At 36.0% G+C, this 21,864-nt stretch overlaps 1 protein-coding gene across 6 annotated transcripts in view; it reads left to right on the top strand.

The window, feature by feature from the left end:
* Kcnh7 (potassium voltage-gated channel subfamily H member 7) overlaps window positions 1-21,864 on the top strand; it is a 452,259-nt gene that overhangs the window by 373,387 nt on the left and 57,008 nt on the right. For 3 of the 6 annotated variants that reach the window (XM_021193570.2, XM_029536503.1, XM_029536504.1), the window contains 2 exons: window positions 3,734-4,133; window positions 15,129-15,329. In XM_021193570.2, coding sequence (XP_021049229.2) covers window positions 3,734-4,133; window positions 15,129-15,329 — 601 coding nt within the window. The remainder of the gene's footprint in view (window positions 1-3,733; window positions 4,134-15,128; window positions 15,330-21,864) is intronic. The other 3 variants (XM_021193568.2, XM_029536502.1, XM_029536501.1) reach the window with 1 other exon arrangement.

Raw genomic sequence — 21,864 nt, 5'->3', positions numbered from 1 at the left:
ATTGAATGTGGAGTCATGAAATTTATGGTTGCAAATGTTATTATCTCCCTGTTATGCCCCTTTTTCCTTGGGAAGTACGGTAGAATGCTTCATTAACCTGAATGTTCCAATGATGACTGAGTCTATAGTCCCTTTGACTAAACCAAAAGAACATGGGTATGTTTCATCATTTCCTAAAGAATGATTGCCATAACTTATCTGAACACTAACATTTAATAAATCTAAAACAAGTTTACTAAGTATACTAAACATTGTTAATATAAGGTTGTTATATATACACTCACAAAGTGAGGTAGATTTAAAATTTTTGACATACAGTCTTTTTTTATTAGTAAGGCTTTGGCAATTTAGCCCTAGACAGATTAATTCTTAAGCAGGGAGTTGTTAATCCTGATGAGAATTGCCTAATTTCAGTCCTTCACAATGGTTTACAACATTGACTCATTTATTATATAATGTTCCTCAAGTAAATTTGCTGTAGTCTTATTTAGTCTAGTCTGTGATAAACGTATTTCCACAGATATAGTTGCATGTTTAATCAAAAGTCATTTATTTAATGAGGTACCCTAACTTCCACCAATATCAGAAGAGTGCTATGGATCTTTAATAAATAATACATATTTTGAAAAGAGGCATTATAATTGGATTATACTCATTGTTTAAGTAATATAAATATTTGTATTTGTGGACAAAAATCTTCAAAATAAAAAAGGTCTAAAATGGCATTTAAAATGAAAATCTTGTATAAGTAAAGTTTCTAGCTAGTACAGTACAAGATAAAGTTTGATATTATAGAATCCCTTGAATCTTCCTTACTATAGGTTCCTAATCATAGGTAAGATTAGCAAAGTACCTCTCTTCAACTCCTGTAGAAGTACATCTTATCTATTTTATTACTATATTTATAAAAATTATAACATTTTAGGATCTGTTGAGTTCACTTTCTTTTTCAAAAAAAAAAAAAAGTTTGCCAAGTGTTATTCAGCAAGAGGAGATTGGAAATATGTAAGTCTATTTGCTCAGCAATTTGATACTATCGTTTGCCTTCTTTCTACAATCTCAGAAAAGACAGTGTAGCAGTACACACAGTCTCACCAGCAAAGAAGAGCCAAGTGAGTTTCAGCACTGTCAACAGAAGTGAGGCACACAATGATGGTGCACGGTCATTATGTATTTATGCTTGGGTAAATGTTACCGAGCTGTGAATGACTGTTGAAGTCATTGTACACTCAACCCCTCCTCACCATGAAAGAGAGTCACAACTGCTTCCTTATCTCTCCTCCTTCCACTCTGCTTCTTTTCCTTTCTTCCCCACCTTTCTTCCTCTCTCGCTCTTTGTTCTCCTTTACCTCCTTCTGCCCGTCCTTCTTCTTATTATGACTTACTTCTCATGTCTGGAAAATGTGAAGGAGGCCAAAGCTTTATCACACCACACTTCTTAAACTTCTTTTCCCCAGACTGTGTGGCATTTGTGTGTGATCATGTAAGTTATACTGATTTATATTCTTAGAAAACCTTGGTGTCATATAATTTTTTCATTGTTAATTAATATAGGAGAAATTTTAGAGGGTTTAAAGTGGTAATGTGTATGAAGCACACACAGCAGGTTTTTATTGTTTTCCTTTTGATAACATCAGAACTACTCTACTGCTTCACAACTCATTATGAAAACTGTCCATGTATTGCAAAGAATTTTACTTGATTTAACCTACAACCGGCTGAATCTGCATTATATTACAATTATTTTGAAGCATTTTATTCTAAAACCAAAGAAGAGTTTTAGTATTTTCACAATAAACCTTATGCATCTCTAGTTCAGGAACTTGGGTAAATCAATAGTTGTATTAAGAAAAGAAATAAAGTCAAGAGTCTAAACCATCCAAAAGTGGTGAGACTTTGAACAAAGGTGGCTCCTGCTATAAGAGTCTGGTAACTTGAATGAAGTCCTTATCTGTGAAAGACCCAGCCATTTCCTGAGGAAGTTGTATGGGCCATGTTGCAAGGCTCCATTTGAGATTCCTAATGTATGTGTCATGTATTTGGAAAGTGTGGCAGCTCTTTCATCACATTTTACAGCATAAATTTCTTACCAGTAGAAACAGAAATGTAAATAGGTATTTAATAAGAGCTACCATTTATTGGATATTTCCTACCACCCTGTAGACATTGTATTTCCATGTATAGACTAATTGAAGCTTGAGAATAAGGAATAACCTGTCCAACATGACATATTAGCAACAATCAGGACTTAGTCCTAAATCTTCCTATTCAAAATCCCTTATACATAACAATTGAAGTAAAATTGATGCTAAAAATAGGGACATTTACTTTACTTCCACTGAAGCATTTAATGCTATCTTAAATTCTAGAATCCATTAAAGGGGCGTATGCCTTCAAATTTGTAGAGAAGGAAAAACTGTTTCCTGCATTCCACTGTGAAAAATAATAACTTAACTTTAGGATAACCAAGACAAGCAAAACTATAATCCAGTTGTGAGAAGCCCATCCAAGCTATGAAAACTCCTGCTACCGTTGGAAGGTTCCAATCTTGCAGAAATGATCTCAAGGGAGACTAAAGGAGGCTCCTTTGCTTGTGACTTCTAGAGTAAACAGCAAAGGGGAAAAAAGAATACCACCTATGATGTTTCCATAAAAACGTTTTCCTGTATACTTAGTAATTTTTTTCACTAAAAAAAATTCATAGCTATGGGATGATAGTTACTCCATGTGCTATTTCTTCAATTAAAACATTAACATTCTTAACACATTTGGATGTACTTCGTAAAATAAACACCATAATGAAGAGATAAAAATGACTCAATAATTGATTGGTAAACACCATGTAACTATGTAATAATTACATGTTCTGTGAACTATATAGTACTTATAGTTGACATTATTTAGGAAACATAAGAAATGAACTTGTAATTTGTACTTATCAGATTTCAATTCCTAACAACCAGTGAAATATCCTATTATTATGCAAAAGTATCCTATCATTAAATACCTGGCCAGTAATAATCATGAACTTGCTTAACACATACCATACTCCAAAACACAATTATGAAATCATGAAACCAAGAAATGACTTATGAATTTGATGCACTCAGGAAGAAAAAGGAAATTTTCATTTAAATATAGATTATAATCCGTGTATGCGCTTATCCAATAGGAGTTCCCACAGTTACAAGAAGGAATTTGACTGGCTCCTTTACGTTGTTCAGGTGTTTTTCAACTTCAGCAAATATCCAATACCATGCAATCGCTAATACCAAGATCTCATTTCTCACACTGTCTCTTCCCAAAGAAATAGAAGACTTTGTATCTCTTCATTGGAGGGGAGATCTTGTCTATAAATAATTGTTTGTCTTTGTTAGAGAGTTCTTCCCTTCAGAATTGTAAATGTGGTGTGTGGTACTTGGTAGACACACAATCAGTTCCCTGGACATTGTTTGAGGAAGGTACATGTAAGAAGTACATGCCATGTGGAAGTCACTTTCATAGATCTTGGAAAGGCAGACTCTCTATCCATGGATCTTACATGCCGAGATACTGGATTAATGAACCACATATTTATCAAAGTGGATTCAAAATTCTTTGGATGAAGAACTAATCTTCATACCTTATTCCAGCCTGAGGCTGCACTCCCATTTTCTGTTAACAATTCTGCCTTACATGAACATACTTTTGATTGCTTGCAACTGTTTCTGACCAATCACTTTTCTTTCCACAGACAACGACACTAATTGGACTTTTGAAGACTGCACGTCTCCTGCGTCTTGTGCGCGTAGCCAGGAAACTGGACCGATACTCAGAATATGGTGCCGCCGTTCTAATGCTCTTGATGTGCATATTTGCCCTGATTGCCCACTGGCTGGCTTGCATCTGGTATGCGATTGGGAATGTAGAGAGGCCCTATCTGACTGACAAAATTGGATGGTTGGATTCCTTAGGAACACAAATTGGGAAACGTTACAATGACAGTGACTCAAGTTCTGGACCGTCCATTAAAGACAAATACGTCACGGCACTTTATTTTACCTTCAGCAGTCTAACCAGTGTAGGATTTGGAAATGTGTCTCCTAACACCAATTCGGAGAAAATCTTTTCCATTTGTGTCATGTTGATTGGCTGTAAGTAGACTTCTCTTTTGCTATCTGTTAGGATAAAATAATAGCGCAAAATTGGTATTTCTAGAACATAGAGAATGAAGCGGAATTATGGAAACTGTAGAGATAGGGGGATTACACATGTGGATACTATATTTTATAAAGGATGATTTTTCCCCCCTCTGGGAAGTGAAGAAACAAATTCTTTACCTATTCTTCTCTTGGAACTAATTTTAATATCAATATAAAATAAAATCATCCCTTGGTTAGTTCTAGGGCCTCCCAATGTTGTTTGAACCTGAGTACCATCCTCAAGTCCTTATTATAAAATAATATCACACTGAGGACTCTGTCTATGGCTGAGTGGTTAAGAACACTTGCTACTCTGGCATAGGGACCGTGTTCTATCTAGCACCCACAAGCTCCTGTAATTCTGGATCCAATCAGATGCCCTCTTCTGACCTCTGAGATACAAGACATGAACTCAGTGCAAACTGATACATGTAGTCGCTCATATGTAAACATGAAAATAAGTAAAATTTGAAAAATTATTTTTAAAAATATTATCACGAAAATGCCTTTAAACCAAAAATATCTTCATGTATAGTCACATCTAGATTACATATATTTCCACCTGTAACAAATGCTACATAAATCACACGAGAAAGAAAGAGAAAAAATATATGGGCATGTTCAGTACAGACAAAATTTTGAAAATATTTTTTTGTTCATAGATGGTTGAATTCTCAAATGTTAGTATAGAAGTAACCATTCTCTACAATCAAGGTTTTTTTTCTGTACCCTGGAATACATTGGATATAAAACTTAAATGATATAAGTCTTTAGATTGAGGGTCTAAAAATTACAGTTCATTCATTGTTACATAAAAGTGATTTTAATTTATTACTAATAACTATTTTCCATTACAAGACATGATTAAGTCAGAAAATAAACCGCTACACATAAATCCCTCTCATATATGTAAAGCCATTACAATTATGCTTTCAATTTCCCCTCTTATTGATTTTAAATTGCTTTTCTTCTGGCATAATTCCCAACCCTAAGTCATTACATTTTACCCTGTAGTATCTTTACAAAGGAGCATAATGTAGTACATATATTACTTAGGGTAAAATACTTTGTGGTAAGATGAAGTTGACTTAATAATGTTTTTGAAATTGCAATGTAAAGCCCTAACGATAACCTAGATAACAACAGAGAACAGTAACAACTTTAAAGGTGGTATTGGCTGTGATTGGAGCACAAAGTTAGAAACAGTTCTTGACAATTGATTTTCATATACCTCCATATTAATTAATGAAATGTGCTTAGTGGAAGCATATTTATGAAACTGAAATGAGTTCTCTTAGTAATCTACTCTGCCTAAAATATAATTTTTATTTCCATAACACTTTCATGAGAAAATACATTTTTAAAAAACTCTCAAGATCTTCCAATTCTATCCCACACTTGGCAATAAACGCAGAGATTGCATTGCATGCAGAAGGCAATGGAGCTGGAGACTATTAAAAATAGAAATACATATTCAAGGCACCTCTAATCTGTAATTTTAGCCACAGAGAGGGTGGGAAGATACCTTTGCAAGCTTGTCAGTTCTCCAGCATCCACAGAGAAACCAGGTGAAGCAGGACACACCTGTAACCCCAGTGACAGGAGAGCAGAGACAGGAGGACCCTTACGGATTTCTGGTCATCCAGAGGGTTTGTTGAGCTCCAGATTCGGTAAAAGACATGAAAAATATGGTAGAAGGGCCAGTGAGAAGGTTCAGCAGATCAAACGACAAACCTAGTCAATTTCTAGATCCACGTGATGGAATGCTGACACCTACAAATCTGCCCCCTCCCTTGGCTTACATGCACATGCGCATGTGCACAAACACACACGGCCCTCTCATACATGTAAAACCATTGCAATTATACCTTCAATTTCCCTCTTATTGATTTTAAACTGCTTTTCTTCTGACATCATTTTAAGCTCTAAGTCATTAAATTACACACACACACACATACACACACACACACACATGTACATGCACAGTTGCATACACACTCAAAATTAAAATGTAAAATCATAAGAAATATATATTATGGTGAAATAATATATATTGGAATATAAGTATATAGGAAAATATATTTTATATGTGATATATATGTATACATACATATATATTGAAAAGTAATTGAGATAAATATCAAATATCAACTCCTGGCTTCCACATGTTTATATACACATACATATATAAACACACACATGTGTGAACACATACACACACTAACTCAACAAAAACAGCAAAAATAATCCATCCGAGTGTATTTCATGGCGGTTAAAGATTTTAATTGCATTATTATCAAACAAAGCAATGAAAAACTATCTGTTCTTGGTGAAATATATCTGTAAAATAAATATGAATGTATATATTTAAGAAAAGTGTCCCTATATTTAGAAAAAAAGAATACAAAATTGATGACCATTTATCCCGTTCACTACCTAGAAATCCTCAGCACTGTGATAGTTATCATGTGCATCTTTCTATTGAAAACAACTGGTAGCTATTACTTAACCCACACACTTGTCTAATATCTGAGAAGTTGTAACAGTTTCTCTTGCTCATTCCCCCCCCCCCACCTTTCTAAGTTTCTTTGTCACCTTTCACCTCTTCTTTTTTTTCCCTCCTGTCTTCTGCTCTTTCCTTGCATGCTTACTATCTTCTCGTTTTTTAATCAACATAGCACTAGGCTATCTTGACTGATCTTTTAAAAAGAATATGAGATTTCTACAGATAAATTTGATCTTTTAAGAGAAAATTATATTCAAATAGATAGAGAAATAGTCAACTCACATTCCATTTACATCACTTATTTGAATAGAAGACTCATTTTTATAAGCCTTAAACAAAATAAGATGGGCAAAGCTTGATGTCACACAGAAAAGGCTCCCAAGCATTGCTTGTGAGTTCTCAATTACCCATGATGTCATTAATAAGGAAAGGCAAAATGAAGATTTGATGCACAAAAACAACAATTCTTATAAAATTTGCTTAGTCATCAGGCATAATGATATTTTGTTACTGATAAGCAAGGATTAATTGCTTATTACAGTATTTGTACACTAAGAAAGACATATCATACCTAGAGAGGGGTCTAGTTTCAGCATAAAATACAAGATCAAAACCAAAATTTTAATGAAAATATTATCCATGATAAGAGCCTGTTAAAAATGTCTAAGTAAATAAATACCAACAACTGGAGCATCTATAGACAGTTTAAAAGCTGCGGTTTTTCACTGAATTGCTGATTGTGTGTTCAGAATAGAGATTGGAAAATTTATTTTAGTAGTGTGCATGATTAGAAAATGAAAGAACGTTGAACAAATATGAATATGACTGTGCCCATTCATTTATATCTACATTCTAAATTATAGATAACTTTAAATTGTTAAATTCTCAGAAATACCATGCTTGCATTTGAGGTTTTAAAAACATACAACCTAGTAAAGCATAGGTGGGTGTCTTCCAGCTCAAAAGTGCTTGACAATGAACTTGGAAGAAATTCTTTGTTTTAGTGTATCAGTCACTGAAGTTCTATGCCTAGCCATGATGGAGTAATTGGAGTCTGAGATTTCTATCAAACAAACAAATAAACAAACAAACTAATCAGGATGTATGAAGCCATTGTTTTTAGAAACTGAGAAGCAAGCAGAGAATTATGATCTGTGTGAGAGAAACAAAACCAGGATCTCCCTGGGCTTCCTATGTGGAGACCCCGTGCAGGATGAGCCTTGGCAGAAGAAACCCCCAAGAAAACACTGCAGTCACACCCAGCTAAGAAATGAAGACCAGAAGTCATGGAAGCTAAGATGTTGGAATCTACAAAATAGAAAGTGAAAAGAAAAAAAGAAAGAAAGAAAAGAGGCAGCTCTTGAACCTACTGATCTCTTCTAAGATACAAACATATGGAACAATAGCACTCAGGCCCAGTAAAGAGCTGTGAAAGAACAAGCTGAACTAGTTTCAGAGCTCACACAGGTAGAAGAGACATTAAAATTCAAACCAGCAGAGTAGAAAACCTCACCAAAAATCCAGATGTGCAGTAGGAATCTCAGTAAAATACAGCCTTGAGAACCAGAACTAAGATAGCCCGAACAAAGCTTGAAAAGCAAGCCTCAACCATGACCTTTGGGCTAGAGACATAGCCCAGCAGCAGAGTGCCTCCTCTTCAAGTGGTCTATCTGTAAGAATACAAGAACCATATCTAACTCAACAACAACAACAACAACAACAACAGGACTAGACAATAGATCAAGCTCAGGAAACAAACATAAATTAGACATCTGGGATTATATCAAATTACAGAACTTCTGAGCAGCAAAGAAAACAACCTAGGAAAGAGATGGTCTACAGATTGGGAGAAAAGATGGACATTTACCAAAAGCTGACATACAAATAACCAAATACAGGAAACTGTTCAGCATCTCTAATCTCCATGGAAACACACATTGAAACTAGATCTTATACCACCCTAATAAGACCATCTACAGTCAAAAATATAAAAAGAAAAATGCTAGCAAAGGCAAAAATACCTCTTGCGTACTGATGGTAGAAACACTATATGGCTATTATGAAAAAATAAAAATATAGCAACTTCACTAACTGGGTTTATATACAAGAGGAATGAAATCAGTCAAAAAGATATCTCTCTACCCCCATCTTTACTCCAGCACAATTCACAATAGTTAAAAAAGAAATGGAAATAACTTTGGTGCTACTCATGAATAGAGAATGAAAATGTGGTACAAACTCATATCAGCTGTAACAGCAAGTAAAGGAAAAGTTTAGGAAACAGCAAGAAATAGATTGATTCATGGTTAATAAGTTATGGTTGAATAGGAATAAGAAAATCTGGTGTGCTACTATGTGCTAATATGACTTTACACAATAACTATTTAAAGGATTTTGGGTGTTTTTAACCACAAAGAAATGATAAATGCTTTAGGAAATAGAAAACATTACAACACATGCATTATCAAAATGTTATATGATGCCCATCAATAAATAGATTGTTTTTCTATGCCACCCATAAACACACTTAAATTTGATTTTAAGGGGAAAACAGTATAGAATTCTGGAATATGAAACTTGCTCAGTGGGCACAGTACTTGCTGTGCAAGCCTGAAGACTTGATTTTCTTTTTAATGTCCAACAACCACATTTTAAAAAGATCCTAAGAGCTTGCTGCCCAGACTGTCCACTAACAAGATCCAAATTCAGCTACAGAACTTGGCTCAAAATGTATGCTGGATAAATGACTGAGAAAAGTATCTTCTTGTTTGATGCCACACTCTGATATGCACACATGCCTGTATAGCAAATGCCCATGTCCATACACATGCATACACATTAATATAATAATAAAACACATGAGAGAGAGAGAGAGAGAGAGAGAGAGAGAGAGAGAGAGAGAGAGAGAGAGAGACCAAAATAAGGGAAAAACAGTCTAATGATTTTAAAAGAAGAAAAAGTCCAACACCATGCAATATTAATTCAAACAATAATTATAGCTATGATGACCATTAACAAGAGAGAGAACAAATAAAGGCCTGTAGACCTGACAAAAATCACTCAGCTAGGAGGTGAGGCCAAGCACTTGCCTTATGCAAGTCTGGAATCCTCAAGAAGAAGAGCAAGCACAAGCAGCAAGGTGGAGCACCCAGAACGAAGGTGGAGACTTGTTCAGAAATGCTATGGCTTGATATTTTCCTTCAAGATTAAAGAAAACTATCAAAGGCAGGTTTGAAAAAATTCAATGAATATGAGACAAACTGAGAATAAGACATATCAAGGCACATTATCAAACTGCCAAAAAAAACCAAAACTAAACACAAAGTGAAATTTTCAAAGGTAGTAGAAGGAAAATAGAGACATTATAAACAACATAAAAATAATAAAATTGACAGATCTATTATATGCAATGGAATCAACAAGACAATAGAGAAAGATCTCTAAATTGCTGGACAAAGAGAAGTATCTGTCACCATGGAAACTTCTTATTAAACTGAATTTCAAGTAAGGACAAGGAAGCAGGTGACATGATTCATCATGAACAGACTATAAGAAACTATAAAATCTTCGAATGAATGGAGAGCTACACCATGTAAAAGTATGGAATGCCTAGGAATGAAAGAGACCAAAACTAGTACTTATATGAATGAATTGAAAGCATTTGCTCTTGTCTTTATACACTTTCAAAATAATTGACCATAGTGAAAATAGTGTGTGTGAATTATAGGTTTCTTAAAATATGTAAAAAGAGGTGTGGCAATGACATCCCAAAGGAGCAAAGGTAACAGAGACCTTCACTGCTGTGAAACCCCTGAATCACTTGAGACAGTATTCATTGTGTGAGAAAGAAATAATTACATGGAAAACTAGAAACTATGTTAATAAAAATTCAATAAAATGGACCCAAACCTATAGGAATCAGCTAAAGCTGGCTATTATTATAAAAAAATAAAAACAATAACCTGGAAGTTCAAAATATTCATCTTAAAAAGTTAGCAAGAGACAAATAACTTAAAGGTATACAAATAGAAAAAAATGATAGAGACAAGAAGAAATTATGAAACTATTTGTGCACATACATAGAGACATTTACTGGACATAAATTCTGGCTCCTTCTCAAGGGTTAGAATAATAATACTCCTTCTACTAGGCTTGGCCAAGGTACAAATATCCATCGTTACTAAGGGAATGTTTCAATTCCAAGACACTGAAAAGCTGAACAATTAAGACTGTTGCCCCATTTTAGTTAGACCTCCCGCTACTCCTGGTTTGACTGCACAACTTTACTGCACATGGCCTGGAGCTCCAGGCTAGCCTTGTCTACACTATGTGCCCTCATCTTGCATGATCCTCAAGGAGAATAAATCAATACTCTTAGTAATGAGGTTGGTATAAAGTGTTTGTCTTGTTCATTTGTTTGCAAAGTCCCAGACCAGTGCCAATATTGTTTCAACATTTCTGCCACAGCATAGGACATGATGAACAGAAACAAACTAGACTAAGAAGTCTTATGATGGTGTAGACTACATCCTTTTTTACACACTTTGGGTAAAAAGCTGGGCTCTGGGGCTTGAGCTGCAGATCAATGGTAGAATGTCTTCCTGGTGGGAAAGACCCAGGATTTAAGCCCCAATATCACCATCAACACCCACTCTACCACAACAAAAAAAATTAATAACTGATTTATGATTGACAATATAGAGCAAATTGCACTATTGATAACATGATGGCTTAAAAAAAACTTTAAAATAAAAATTGGTCAATTGTGTCTCATCAAAATTATTTACTTTCAAGTGACACTGTTGAGCTGGGTCTGATTGCACAGGCCTTTAATCCCAGAACTTAGAAGGTAGAGGCAGGTATGAGTTGGAGGCCAGCCTGCTCTACACAGAAATTTTCTGGTCAACCAGGGCAATATTGTAAGATGCCATCTCAAAAAAATCGAATGACATTGTTTAAAACAAAAAAAGTAAAAGTGAAAAACTAGAAGAAACTATTTGGAAGATAAAAATATGAAAAAAAAAGTCTAGCATCAGAATATATTAAGAATTCTTACTTCACAAAAAAGATAACTGAGATTTTTTAACGAGCAAATTATTTTAACAGACACTGTACAAAAAGACATATGAATGTTGAAAAAGTCCATTTAAAAGTAGTATTAGTCATTGGTGAAATGCAAATTAACCACTAATGAGACACACTACACATGTTATCTTGGTTAATATAAAATGGCAGTACCAAATGTCAGTAGGATATGGAACAAACGGTATTGCCATAGTATGCTGGGGAGAACATAAAATAAGACAACTTTGGAAAACAACTTGTTTCTTGCAAAGTTAAATAAGCTATATCACAAATCTAGGTGTTTAAAACACAAATGAAAATACAAGCTCACACAGGTATTTGTACACAAATGTTCATAACAATTTTATGTTTAACAGCCAACGTATAGAGAAATAGTGGGGTTTTTATTTATTTTTTCCATCAGCAGGTGATGTAAACAAACTCCAGTACATCCTCATGATTTAACTTAAAAAATAAAATAAAATACTGATAGATACAGTGATTTTCAGCCTTATGCTGAACAAAAGGCAAACTCATACGGAATGTGTGCAGTGGTCCCTGACAGGTGAGACTCATTGCTCCAGTTTCATATCTGAATAAACATAGGCAGCGAAGACATGCAATCATGTGTTCAGGGATGCTAGAAACAGCTCAACTGTGCTTGCAGATTGGACATACTTGTCACAGCTAAATAAACAGTATCATTAAAATTAAAGCATCTAGTTATATGCTAGTTGTATACCAATAAATTTTCATCCTTAAGTTATTTATTTTTTAAAACACATGGAGTATATTTTTTTAAAAAGGCAAAAATTCTAATAGAATACTTAAGCTAATACTTTCTTAGCAATCTGTGTGCATATGGGCAGAAGGAGGATATATTTATTTTATTTCTATAATACTTCAACCTGATTTAAACAATTCTGAGGAAGTCAAACTTTCCACTATAGAAGACTAAGGGGACTAAATGAGATGTTGAGTTAGAGAAAGTCTCATGTATAAATAGTCTTATTTATTTAATCTGATCAAATAAATCTTATTTATTTATTTGTTTAATCTGACAATATATATTTGTTATTAGAAATGCAAACACAATGGGAAAACAATAAGAATATGAAGGATTTATTTTAAATAGAAATGTAGCTCAAGGACTTGGTGCTTAAGAGCTCTTTCTACTCTCATAGAAGATCTAGGCTCAGCTCCCAGTATCCAAACAGTGGCTCACAGCCATCTATAACCCCAGTTCCAGGGGATCTAATCTCCCTTTTGGCCTCTGTGGACACCAGGTATACACATGTTGCACATATAAACACACAGGCAAAAACCTCATACACATTTTAATAATGTTCTCCCAAGAAATATTAATGAGGATATTCCAAATGCTGAATGTAAACTGATGTCATAGCACTTTCTGCCCATAGATAGCAAAAATGTGCTATAGCTTTCTTGGCAAAAGTTAAGCAATATACATTTTTTCTAAGTCAGATATAAGCATGAATATGTAAAGCTATGAGATCAAAGTAATTAAAATCAATTAAGAAGTACATGCAAATTAACACTCTAAGAAAACTTTATGTTCCATATGAAAATTAGTCAATTACTTGAGAACTCCAGAGTATTGGAAAATTTGCAATGAGGTTTTACCATGGCAATATTAGATTCCAGACTGTGGTAGAAATAAGTTCTTGTTTTAAAAATAGTATCTCAAGTCTAATTAAAAATTTAATGTTTAAATTTTTATTATAGTATCTTATTAATTTTTGATAGCTTCATACATGCATAAAGTGTAGTTTAATCACGCCCCTCACGCCTCTCACCCCACCCCCCTTTTACCTCTCCTCCCAACTTCATGTCATTCATTACCCACCATTTTTAATAACCCACCAAATCTGATTTCTGCTACCCATGGGTATGGGGTTATTCTCCAGAGTATGGTTGCCCTACCAGGGTCTGTGACCTTAAAAAAAACTGACTTTTCCTCTCTGCAAAACTGCCCATTGTTAGGAGCCCTTTCTTCCTTCAGTCTGGGATGTTGCCTGGTTGGTTCTTGTGCAGGCAACTACAACCCCTATGAGACTATGAGCACAGGGGCCTTGTTACATCTGGAAGACACTTGATTTGCTCTGGTCCTCCCTGAATCTTACTCTTAAAATCATCTAAATTCCCCTTCCATGGTGTTCGCTGAGCCTTGGTGGGAGAGGAAAATATACTGTAGATGTCCCATGTGTGACTAAGTCCACCTAGTATACTGACTCTATGTACCCAGTGCATAGAGTTATCTGTGTTATCTGGCCACTGCACTAAAACCACCTCTGATGAGGTCTAAGGGTTTCACTAATATATGGGTGAGAGATACAAATGTAAAGAGCCAGTTGATATTATGCCCATTTATTAAAGTAATGGCGGTAGGTACGACCTTCCCAACAATGTGTTCTTGGCTATGTTTATGGTACTAAGCTCAAGTTTCCTCCTGTGGAACTGGTTACCGTTCAGTTACTGTTGCACTCATGGGCATATTATTCCATGCTGATCATTATTTTAGTTCTAAAGGTTCACAGCTGCATAAGATTGTGGATAACTTTTCTCCCTAACTCTGCATATCATTTTCAAATATTATGAAACCCACTCAGCAGGGGAAAGCTTCCTGGTCCACATCAATGTGATTTCTCCATGTCCTATAACAATACCATGTGGGAAGAGAGATTGCCATATGGAAACCTATTATTTTGTCAAACATTGTGTGTGTGCATGTGCTTGTGTGTGCCTGTGCGTGTGCGTGTGTGTGTGTGCATGTGTGTGTGTGTGTGTGTGTGTGTGTGTGTGTGTGTGTGTGTGTGTTTGATTGCAGTTGTCCTTCACATGGAATAATGCTCATGTCAGAATAATGCTCATAAGGTCACCAAATAAAAAGTCCATGGCCATCTATGTGATTCTTGCACCAAAGTTGTTGCTTAAGGGTGCCATTGCTCCTTATCGACCGCCAAATCTTGATAAGTCTATATTACTAAAAAAGCAGTTTTTAAACACCTAAAAGATATTTTTGCCTTATGAAAAATTTTTGAGAGAAATACATATAGTAATGTTGACTATGGTGTAGCTCATCACAGATAGGATGGGTACTGAACATCCAGTTAATAGTCTTGGTTGCATGTGTATCTCACAAAGAAATACCAATTTTACTTTAAATCATGGTGATTTGGTGATATTTTACATCTTTTTACTATTAAAAAAATGTAACGGGTTACTGTAACCAAGGTCCAGGGGTAAACTGACATACCTGGGTTAAATAACTAAAATCAGCACATTTGATATTCTGAGAAAATACACTTTGCCCAAGCACAGTGTTTCCCCATAACTTTGTTTTTTATCCAATCCAGCTCTAATGTATGCGAGCATTTTTGGGAATGTTTCTGCAATTATTCAAAGACTGTACTCGGGAACTGCCAGGTACCACATGCAGATGCTGAGAGTGAAAGAGTTCATTCGCTTCCACCAAATCCCCAACCCTTTGAGGCAACGGCTTGAGGAGTATTTCCAGCATGCATGGACTTACACTAACGGCATAGACATGAACATGGTAAGTATTTCTGTTTCCCAAAACAGAGTCTCCGCAGGCATCACAGCTGGAGCGAAATGAAAGGCCAGTCTCACCAGCTTTGAGCCCTGTGCTTTTGGTTCCTTCCCTTGGATGTTTATTTTTCTCCCCTGGAGATAGTGTCTCATTCTCAATTCATGGCATTGCATGGTGCTATATCTAGTTATACTGTGTGGCAAAGGCATTATAACATGATGCAAACTGATATAACTATGTGTCATAGAGTTCCCACCTCCAATTTAAGGACACATTGTCTTAGCTAAAACTCAGGCCTTCATGATATGGCCTGGTTATAAACAAACAAATGAACAAACAAACAACAACAAGGTAGTTGCATCCATGGGCAATTTGATTTGTAAAATGAGCTGTGACAATCCTGATGACCCTAAGCAGAGATCTAAGATTAATTTATTTTTTTGAAGGTAGGACATCATGAATACTTGTAGGAAAGATTAGAGATTTTTAAGTAAGTTTCATGCTTCCCTTTACAATTAATTATATTCCATCTCTGTATCCTTTGTTTAATGATTCTTTCTGCTCAAGAGGGAGAACAAACAAGTTGATATTTTTTAAAAAAGGAGAAAAAGAACACTTTTTACAAATACCTCCTGAAACACCGCACAAAAATCAGCATAGTTAAGATGAATGGTTCTGAAGAACTCTTTTTAGGATCAAGAGGGTGATTCCCATTATTTTCCTTGTCATTTGCCTTTGGAGACCCAGTGCTACAGATACACTATGCAGAAAAGTCAAACCGCACTACCTCTCACAGAGCTATAGGCAAAGACAGAACTGTGGTGCATCCTCACGGCACTCGTTTGTTCTGAAAATTCTTCTGAAAACACATCGTTCACATTGAATAATTCCACCGATTACATAATGTCATTTTTGTGGGAGTGTTTATGTATAGTTTAGATTGCTATTTTTCATTTGACCAGAGTTCTAACAAAAAGACAATGGATCAAATTTAGAAATCATGGTGAAGGTCATTGAGCAATTACTGCCACCTCAAAGACATGTCTACATAGAGATAATTTTATCATAGCTGCATGTGATTTATTTGACTGAGAGATAAAATCATATTATCATAAAATTTTTAATTTGAAGAAACAAACGAGCAAGCACATTTTAGCCAAAATTGGAGGAGCTCAAGTCCATAAGCTGATATTTTCAGTTGCCCCATGGTTCATAGTGAAAACTCCACTTAATAAATTGATCTCCTATGAGATGATTTTAATCTTCCAAGAAAGAACACCTAGATATTGGCTGCTTTTATAAACTGTTATTGTGATTGCTTAACGAAGATACCAGCATTCAAAACCACTGGGGAATTTTTAGTGCTGGGCCGGCTTAAGCAGTGTCAAGAACTTGTAATTAAAACATGTGTCACTCAGTTTTATTGTTCCATACTGCCAGAGTATTTCAATAACAGGAGTAAAGCAGCCATCTATTTTACCTTCCTTCTCCAAAACATCTAGATCTATGACCATTTTTTTTGTGATAAAATATTTTGTGACAACAATTTACCTATCATTGTTTGACTCTATTACCTATAAATATGGTTTATATACCCCTTGCCTATTTACAATGTACTTATGAAAGATTTATCTCTTTCCTGTCTGCTTCACACCTTAACACACGGAATCACAACACCCACCGGTAAGAACAGGAGGTATTTATATCCAATTTAATTCTCGTGTAAACTGTGGAGAATACCCTTGTTATCTGTCAGGGTTAGAGTTTGTTAAGTGATTTCCAGTGTTAGATCTGATTTTTTTTTTTTTTTTTTTTTTTTTTGCATGATGTAGCAGAGGAGATACAAAGCAAGAAGTTGGGGAAGATAACATGGAAGAGGCCAAGTATAGAACAGAAAGAAATTTTTTTTCCATTTTAGTAAAAACTTGACCTCCAACAATGTTTATGTCCAGTATCTTACGCCCCACAACAAAATTACCTCTCTGCCCCCATTCCCACGCTGGTAGAGGTTATGGGTATACGGTTTGCATTAGATAATTATCATAAAGAAAATTCATTCTCTTTCATCATCCTCTTTTCATGATGTAGGTGCTTTCTCTTCTAATCATCTGCATGCCAGTATTACATGATCCTGGAGCGTGTAAGCTCAAAGCCATGTGCCGCTGAGACTTGCATGTGGTTTTGAAAACTTGACTTTGCACGAACTTCTTGTTTGTACATGGTGTCTACATTTTCATTTTGTGACTGCAAAGTGAGTAAAAGAAAAAAGAAAAAGAAAAGAAAAGAAAAAGAAACTCAGTTAACTTGGAACAGCACATAGAAGATGTTGTGTAATGTTAAACATGATGTGATATCAAAGTTGACTAGCAGAAAGCAACTGTATATTAGACTGTTGAGAGGTTAAAAAAAATCCTTTCTTTTTTAACCTCCAAAACCACACTGTTAAAGATTCTTGTGTCTTGTCAAATTATTGTTGGTAAAATTATAATTTAATAACAGTTGAAAGTTACCTAGTTTGTGTACCATGATACATAAAACTACATCAAACCGTTGTATTTTACATCAACATTCCATATTATTTCATTTAAGTATAAACTTAAATATAATTTCTCATGAGACATTTCAGGTCATTTTTTTTACTGTTCAGTCATTTTCAAATAAAGTTTCCAAATACACAGTTAATTTGACTAAAAGTATTTCATTATCTAAACATTTGATTGCTTAGCAGACCACCAAATCAGGAAATAATTGACCTAAAACAATGGGGCTATATTCCCTAGTCCTTCTATCTTTTACTTTTCATATGCATTATTGCCAGAATATTCCAGAATGGAAAAACATTATGGATTCCCTTTTATTTGAATCAAAGGAACCCAGAGTACAGTAGGAAAGGGTCAAGCAAAGAAAGGTGATAAAGGGAAATGTTCTTCAGAGTCTGGCTTCAGCTTGGGGACTGTATAATTGTCTCAAGTACGTGTGCACATTAATTCCTGAAGATATTTTTCTTCTACATACAGAAAATAAACCACTTAGCAATAAAAAGGTATTTTCTCAAATTAGAGCTATTTCAATGAATGTTCCCAAGTCAAAGCCATCTCTTTATCCAGTCTAATCTTTCTGGTTAGCCAACATTACTTTGGAATGAATGCTACCAAAAAACAAACAAAAAAAATACAAAAAAAACCAAAAAACTGTTTTCTGTGTAAGTGTTAGGCCCCAGTAAACTAAGATTACACTTGAGAGCTAGGCTTGAATGAAGAAGAGCTCTGATGGTCCAACTGTCTGTTATCACAACAGGAAGTAAACATTATAAATTTGATATTAGTATGGAAGATTATGTGCATTTACTGGAGGATTTCTGATTTCCCTAAAATTTGTGCTACAACAACCAACTAATGGCTGAAAAACAGGAAAAAAATCAGAAGACCTTGGCACTTATTCTTAGCATGCCACCACTCTTGTGCAAGTCACTTAATCTTTCTGTGGCTTCAATAAGCTCGCCACTTATAAACATAGAAAAAGGCACCTGTATTCAAGTAAAATATATGCTTCATAATCTATCTGCTGCCTATTCCGTCCGTTCCCTGTAGGGGGCATCTGCGCCTTCCTTTGGAAAAGCTTGCATTGAATGTTGTTCAGATGCCCATCTTCTAAGTGGATGTTAGAATTGTTCATTGTAGAGAACACAATTCCAGGAAACACACGCAGGAGGTCAAGACCACACACGCTGAATTATTCAATCCAGGAACATCTTTATTTAGTTGATTTCAGGATGGGCAAAATGGATAAAGATAAGTGTATTTTTGTTAGGCTTGCTTAACGAAGGAAATTTTGAGAGATGAGTATAGAAAGTATCTGGACTGATAGCGTAGATAAGAAATAAATTCTCCACAAAGGTGAACAGATAAAATCACTTTGAACACAGGTAAGGAGAAAAATTGATAATGGGGTGAGGAGGTCCTTAGAGGTATCCAGGCAGGGAGGCAAGTCAGGCAGAGATAAGAATAAAAACCAAGTACAAATTGACTTCAACCTTGCACTGAGAAGCTTATTAGTATACAAGATTTGTCTCTCTTCATCTCTTTCTGTAGCAGGCCCCTAGGCTACGTATACTTTTTTTAAATTTTATTTATTATTATTTTCTTTATTTACATTTCAAATGCTATCCCAAAAGTTCCCTATACCCCACCCCCACCCCTGCTCCCCTACCCACCCACTCCCACTACTTGGCCCTGGCCTTTCCCTGTGCTGGGTCATATAAAGTTTACAAGACCAAGCGGCCTCTCTTCCTAGTGATGGCCGATTAGGCCATCTTCTGCTACATATGCAGCTAGAGACATGAGCTCAGGGGGTACTGGTTAGTTCATATTGTTGTTCCACCTACAGGGTTGCAGCCTCCTACAACTCCTTGGGTACTTTCTCTAGCTCCTCCATTGGGGGCCCTGTGTTNCATCCAATAGCTGACTGTGAGCATCCACTTCNGTGTTTGCCAGNCACTGGCATAGCCTCACAAGAGGCNGCNATATCAGGGTCNCTTCAGCAGAATCTTGCTGGCATGTGCATTAGTATCTNGGTTTGGTGGCTGATGATGGNATGGATTCCCGGATGGGGTAGTCTCTGGATAGTCCATCCTTTCATCTTAGCTCTAAATTTTGTCTCTGTACCTATATCCTTTCATGGATATTTTGTTCCTTATTCTAAGGAGGAATGAAGTATCCACACGATGGTCATCCTTCTTGGTTTTCTTGTGTTTTGCAAAGGTTAAATTCATCTGCCCATTCTATGCTACTTACTCAAAACCTCTTTAAAATACCACCATAGGAGAACAAAACAAACAATAATAACAATAACAAAAACATCGGAAGCTCCCTGACGTGACCAATAGAAAGCATAAGAAGGGCACCTGATGTCTTTAGGTGACAAGTCACTCAGTCATCTTTAAAAATGATGGCAGTCATGAAAGAATGACTTATCTACAGCTTATATACATTATCTACTTAAATACAGGCCTACCACTGTGCAGCGAGTCTTCCCCCCACCCCCGCCCACCCCGTGTAGCACTAGCTGTCCTTGAATTCTTTGCATAGACCAGACTGGCCTTAAATTCAAGGGTCTGTCTATTTCTATCCCCTGAGTGCTGGGATTAAACGCATGTGTGCCACCACACCCAACTTATTTAGCAGTTTTTTGACACAAGGGAAGAAATGACAGCTCGCCCTAGGGCTTTAAACAGATCAATGGCTAACTGGCATCACAGAGACAATGAATCCATCCTGGGCTTCAATTTCTCCATGTAATGCTAATGTTCCTCTGACAGCAATAGAGACTAAAAATGATGTCTTCATTTGTTTTCCAACTCCTTAAAATAATGACCCTGTTTGAACAGGGCCCTTGAGTGTAGTTCCTGATGCAGAATGGAATGATATGTTATAAAAACACTTTCTTTGGTAAGTTAGCAAGAGGCAGTGTCAATCAAACCCAATTCAGTCTCCTGTTCTTCCATCAACACAGGTTAAGCCAATAAAAAAGAGAAGGGAAACAGAAAACAGACCTGTTGCACAGCCTCCAGAGACTTGAAAATAACAGGAGTGGCTAGAGAACACAGGAAACACACACACACAACACTGAATGCTGGGATCTGATGGCTCTCTGCTGGAGAAGCCACAGTGAGTGCCCTGAAGCTCAGCATGATATGTAGCGCTGAGCATAAAGGCAGGATTATTGTTCATAGCTGAACAAGGAGACAGGGATAGATACAGATAAAGATGCAGGGTTTATTTATGGACTGTAACAGAATCAAGAGGAAAGGCTCAGCTAATTTCACCAGGAGGAACCTCTCCAGGTGGGCAATCTTCAGGCTGTAACATCAGAGGGTAGAGAGAGTTAGGGTTGACATTTTCTGCACACACTATCAGCAACCACACAGGGACCAAGAGGAAAAACTGCCATTTCTCTCTGAGCATCGCTCTGGGGAGCTGGTAAGCTTTACCATTTCCTCATTGGTCTGGTCCCATGCCAGCAGCTCACAGTCACTCAGGAACTCATTCACTGGGGCTTCCTTCACTCGCTACTCCCTACACAGAGTTCTGGAAGCTTGGTAATAAAATTGTCTTTGGATATATGATTTTATATCTCTTTCATATAAATACTAGAAAAACACGGCATTTCTCTAACTTAATGAACTCATATCATCCTCAGTGTTCCCTCCTGGGGTGGGGGTGGGGGAAACCTGATATTCTCTTCCATAAAAAACAAATCAGTATACGTTATTAACAAATATGTACCTGTTCTACCTGATATGTTAGGCTTTGTTCTTTACCAATTTAAGGATGAAAATAAGCAGCAACAGTTCACCCAAACCATCTTATTTCATAACAATAAGGAAGGAATAGCACTAATATCCACTTATCAGTGAGTGCAGATCATCTGTGTTCTTTTGTGATCGGGTTACCTAACTCAGGATGATATCCTCCAGATCCATCCAAGAATTGCATAAATGTATTGCTTTTAATAGCTGAGTAGTACTCTATTGTGTAAATGTA

Source organism: Mus pahari, chromosome 3, assembly GCF_900095145.1.
Source record: "Mus pahari chromosome 3, PAHARI_EIJ_v1.1, whole genome shotgun sequence".
NCBI lineage: Eukaryota > Metazoa > Chordata > Mammalia > Rodentia > Muridae > Mus > Mus pahari.
The sequence above is the reverse complement of the archived record's forward strand: the minus strand, read 5'-3'. Positions and strand labels throughout refer to the sequence as shown.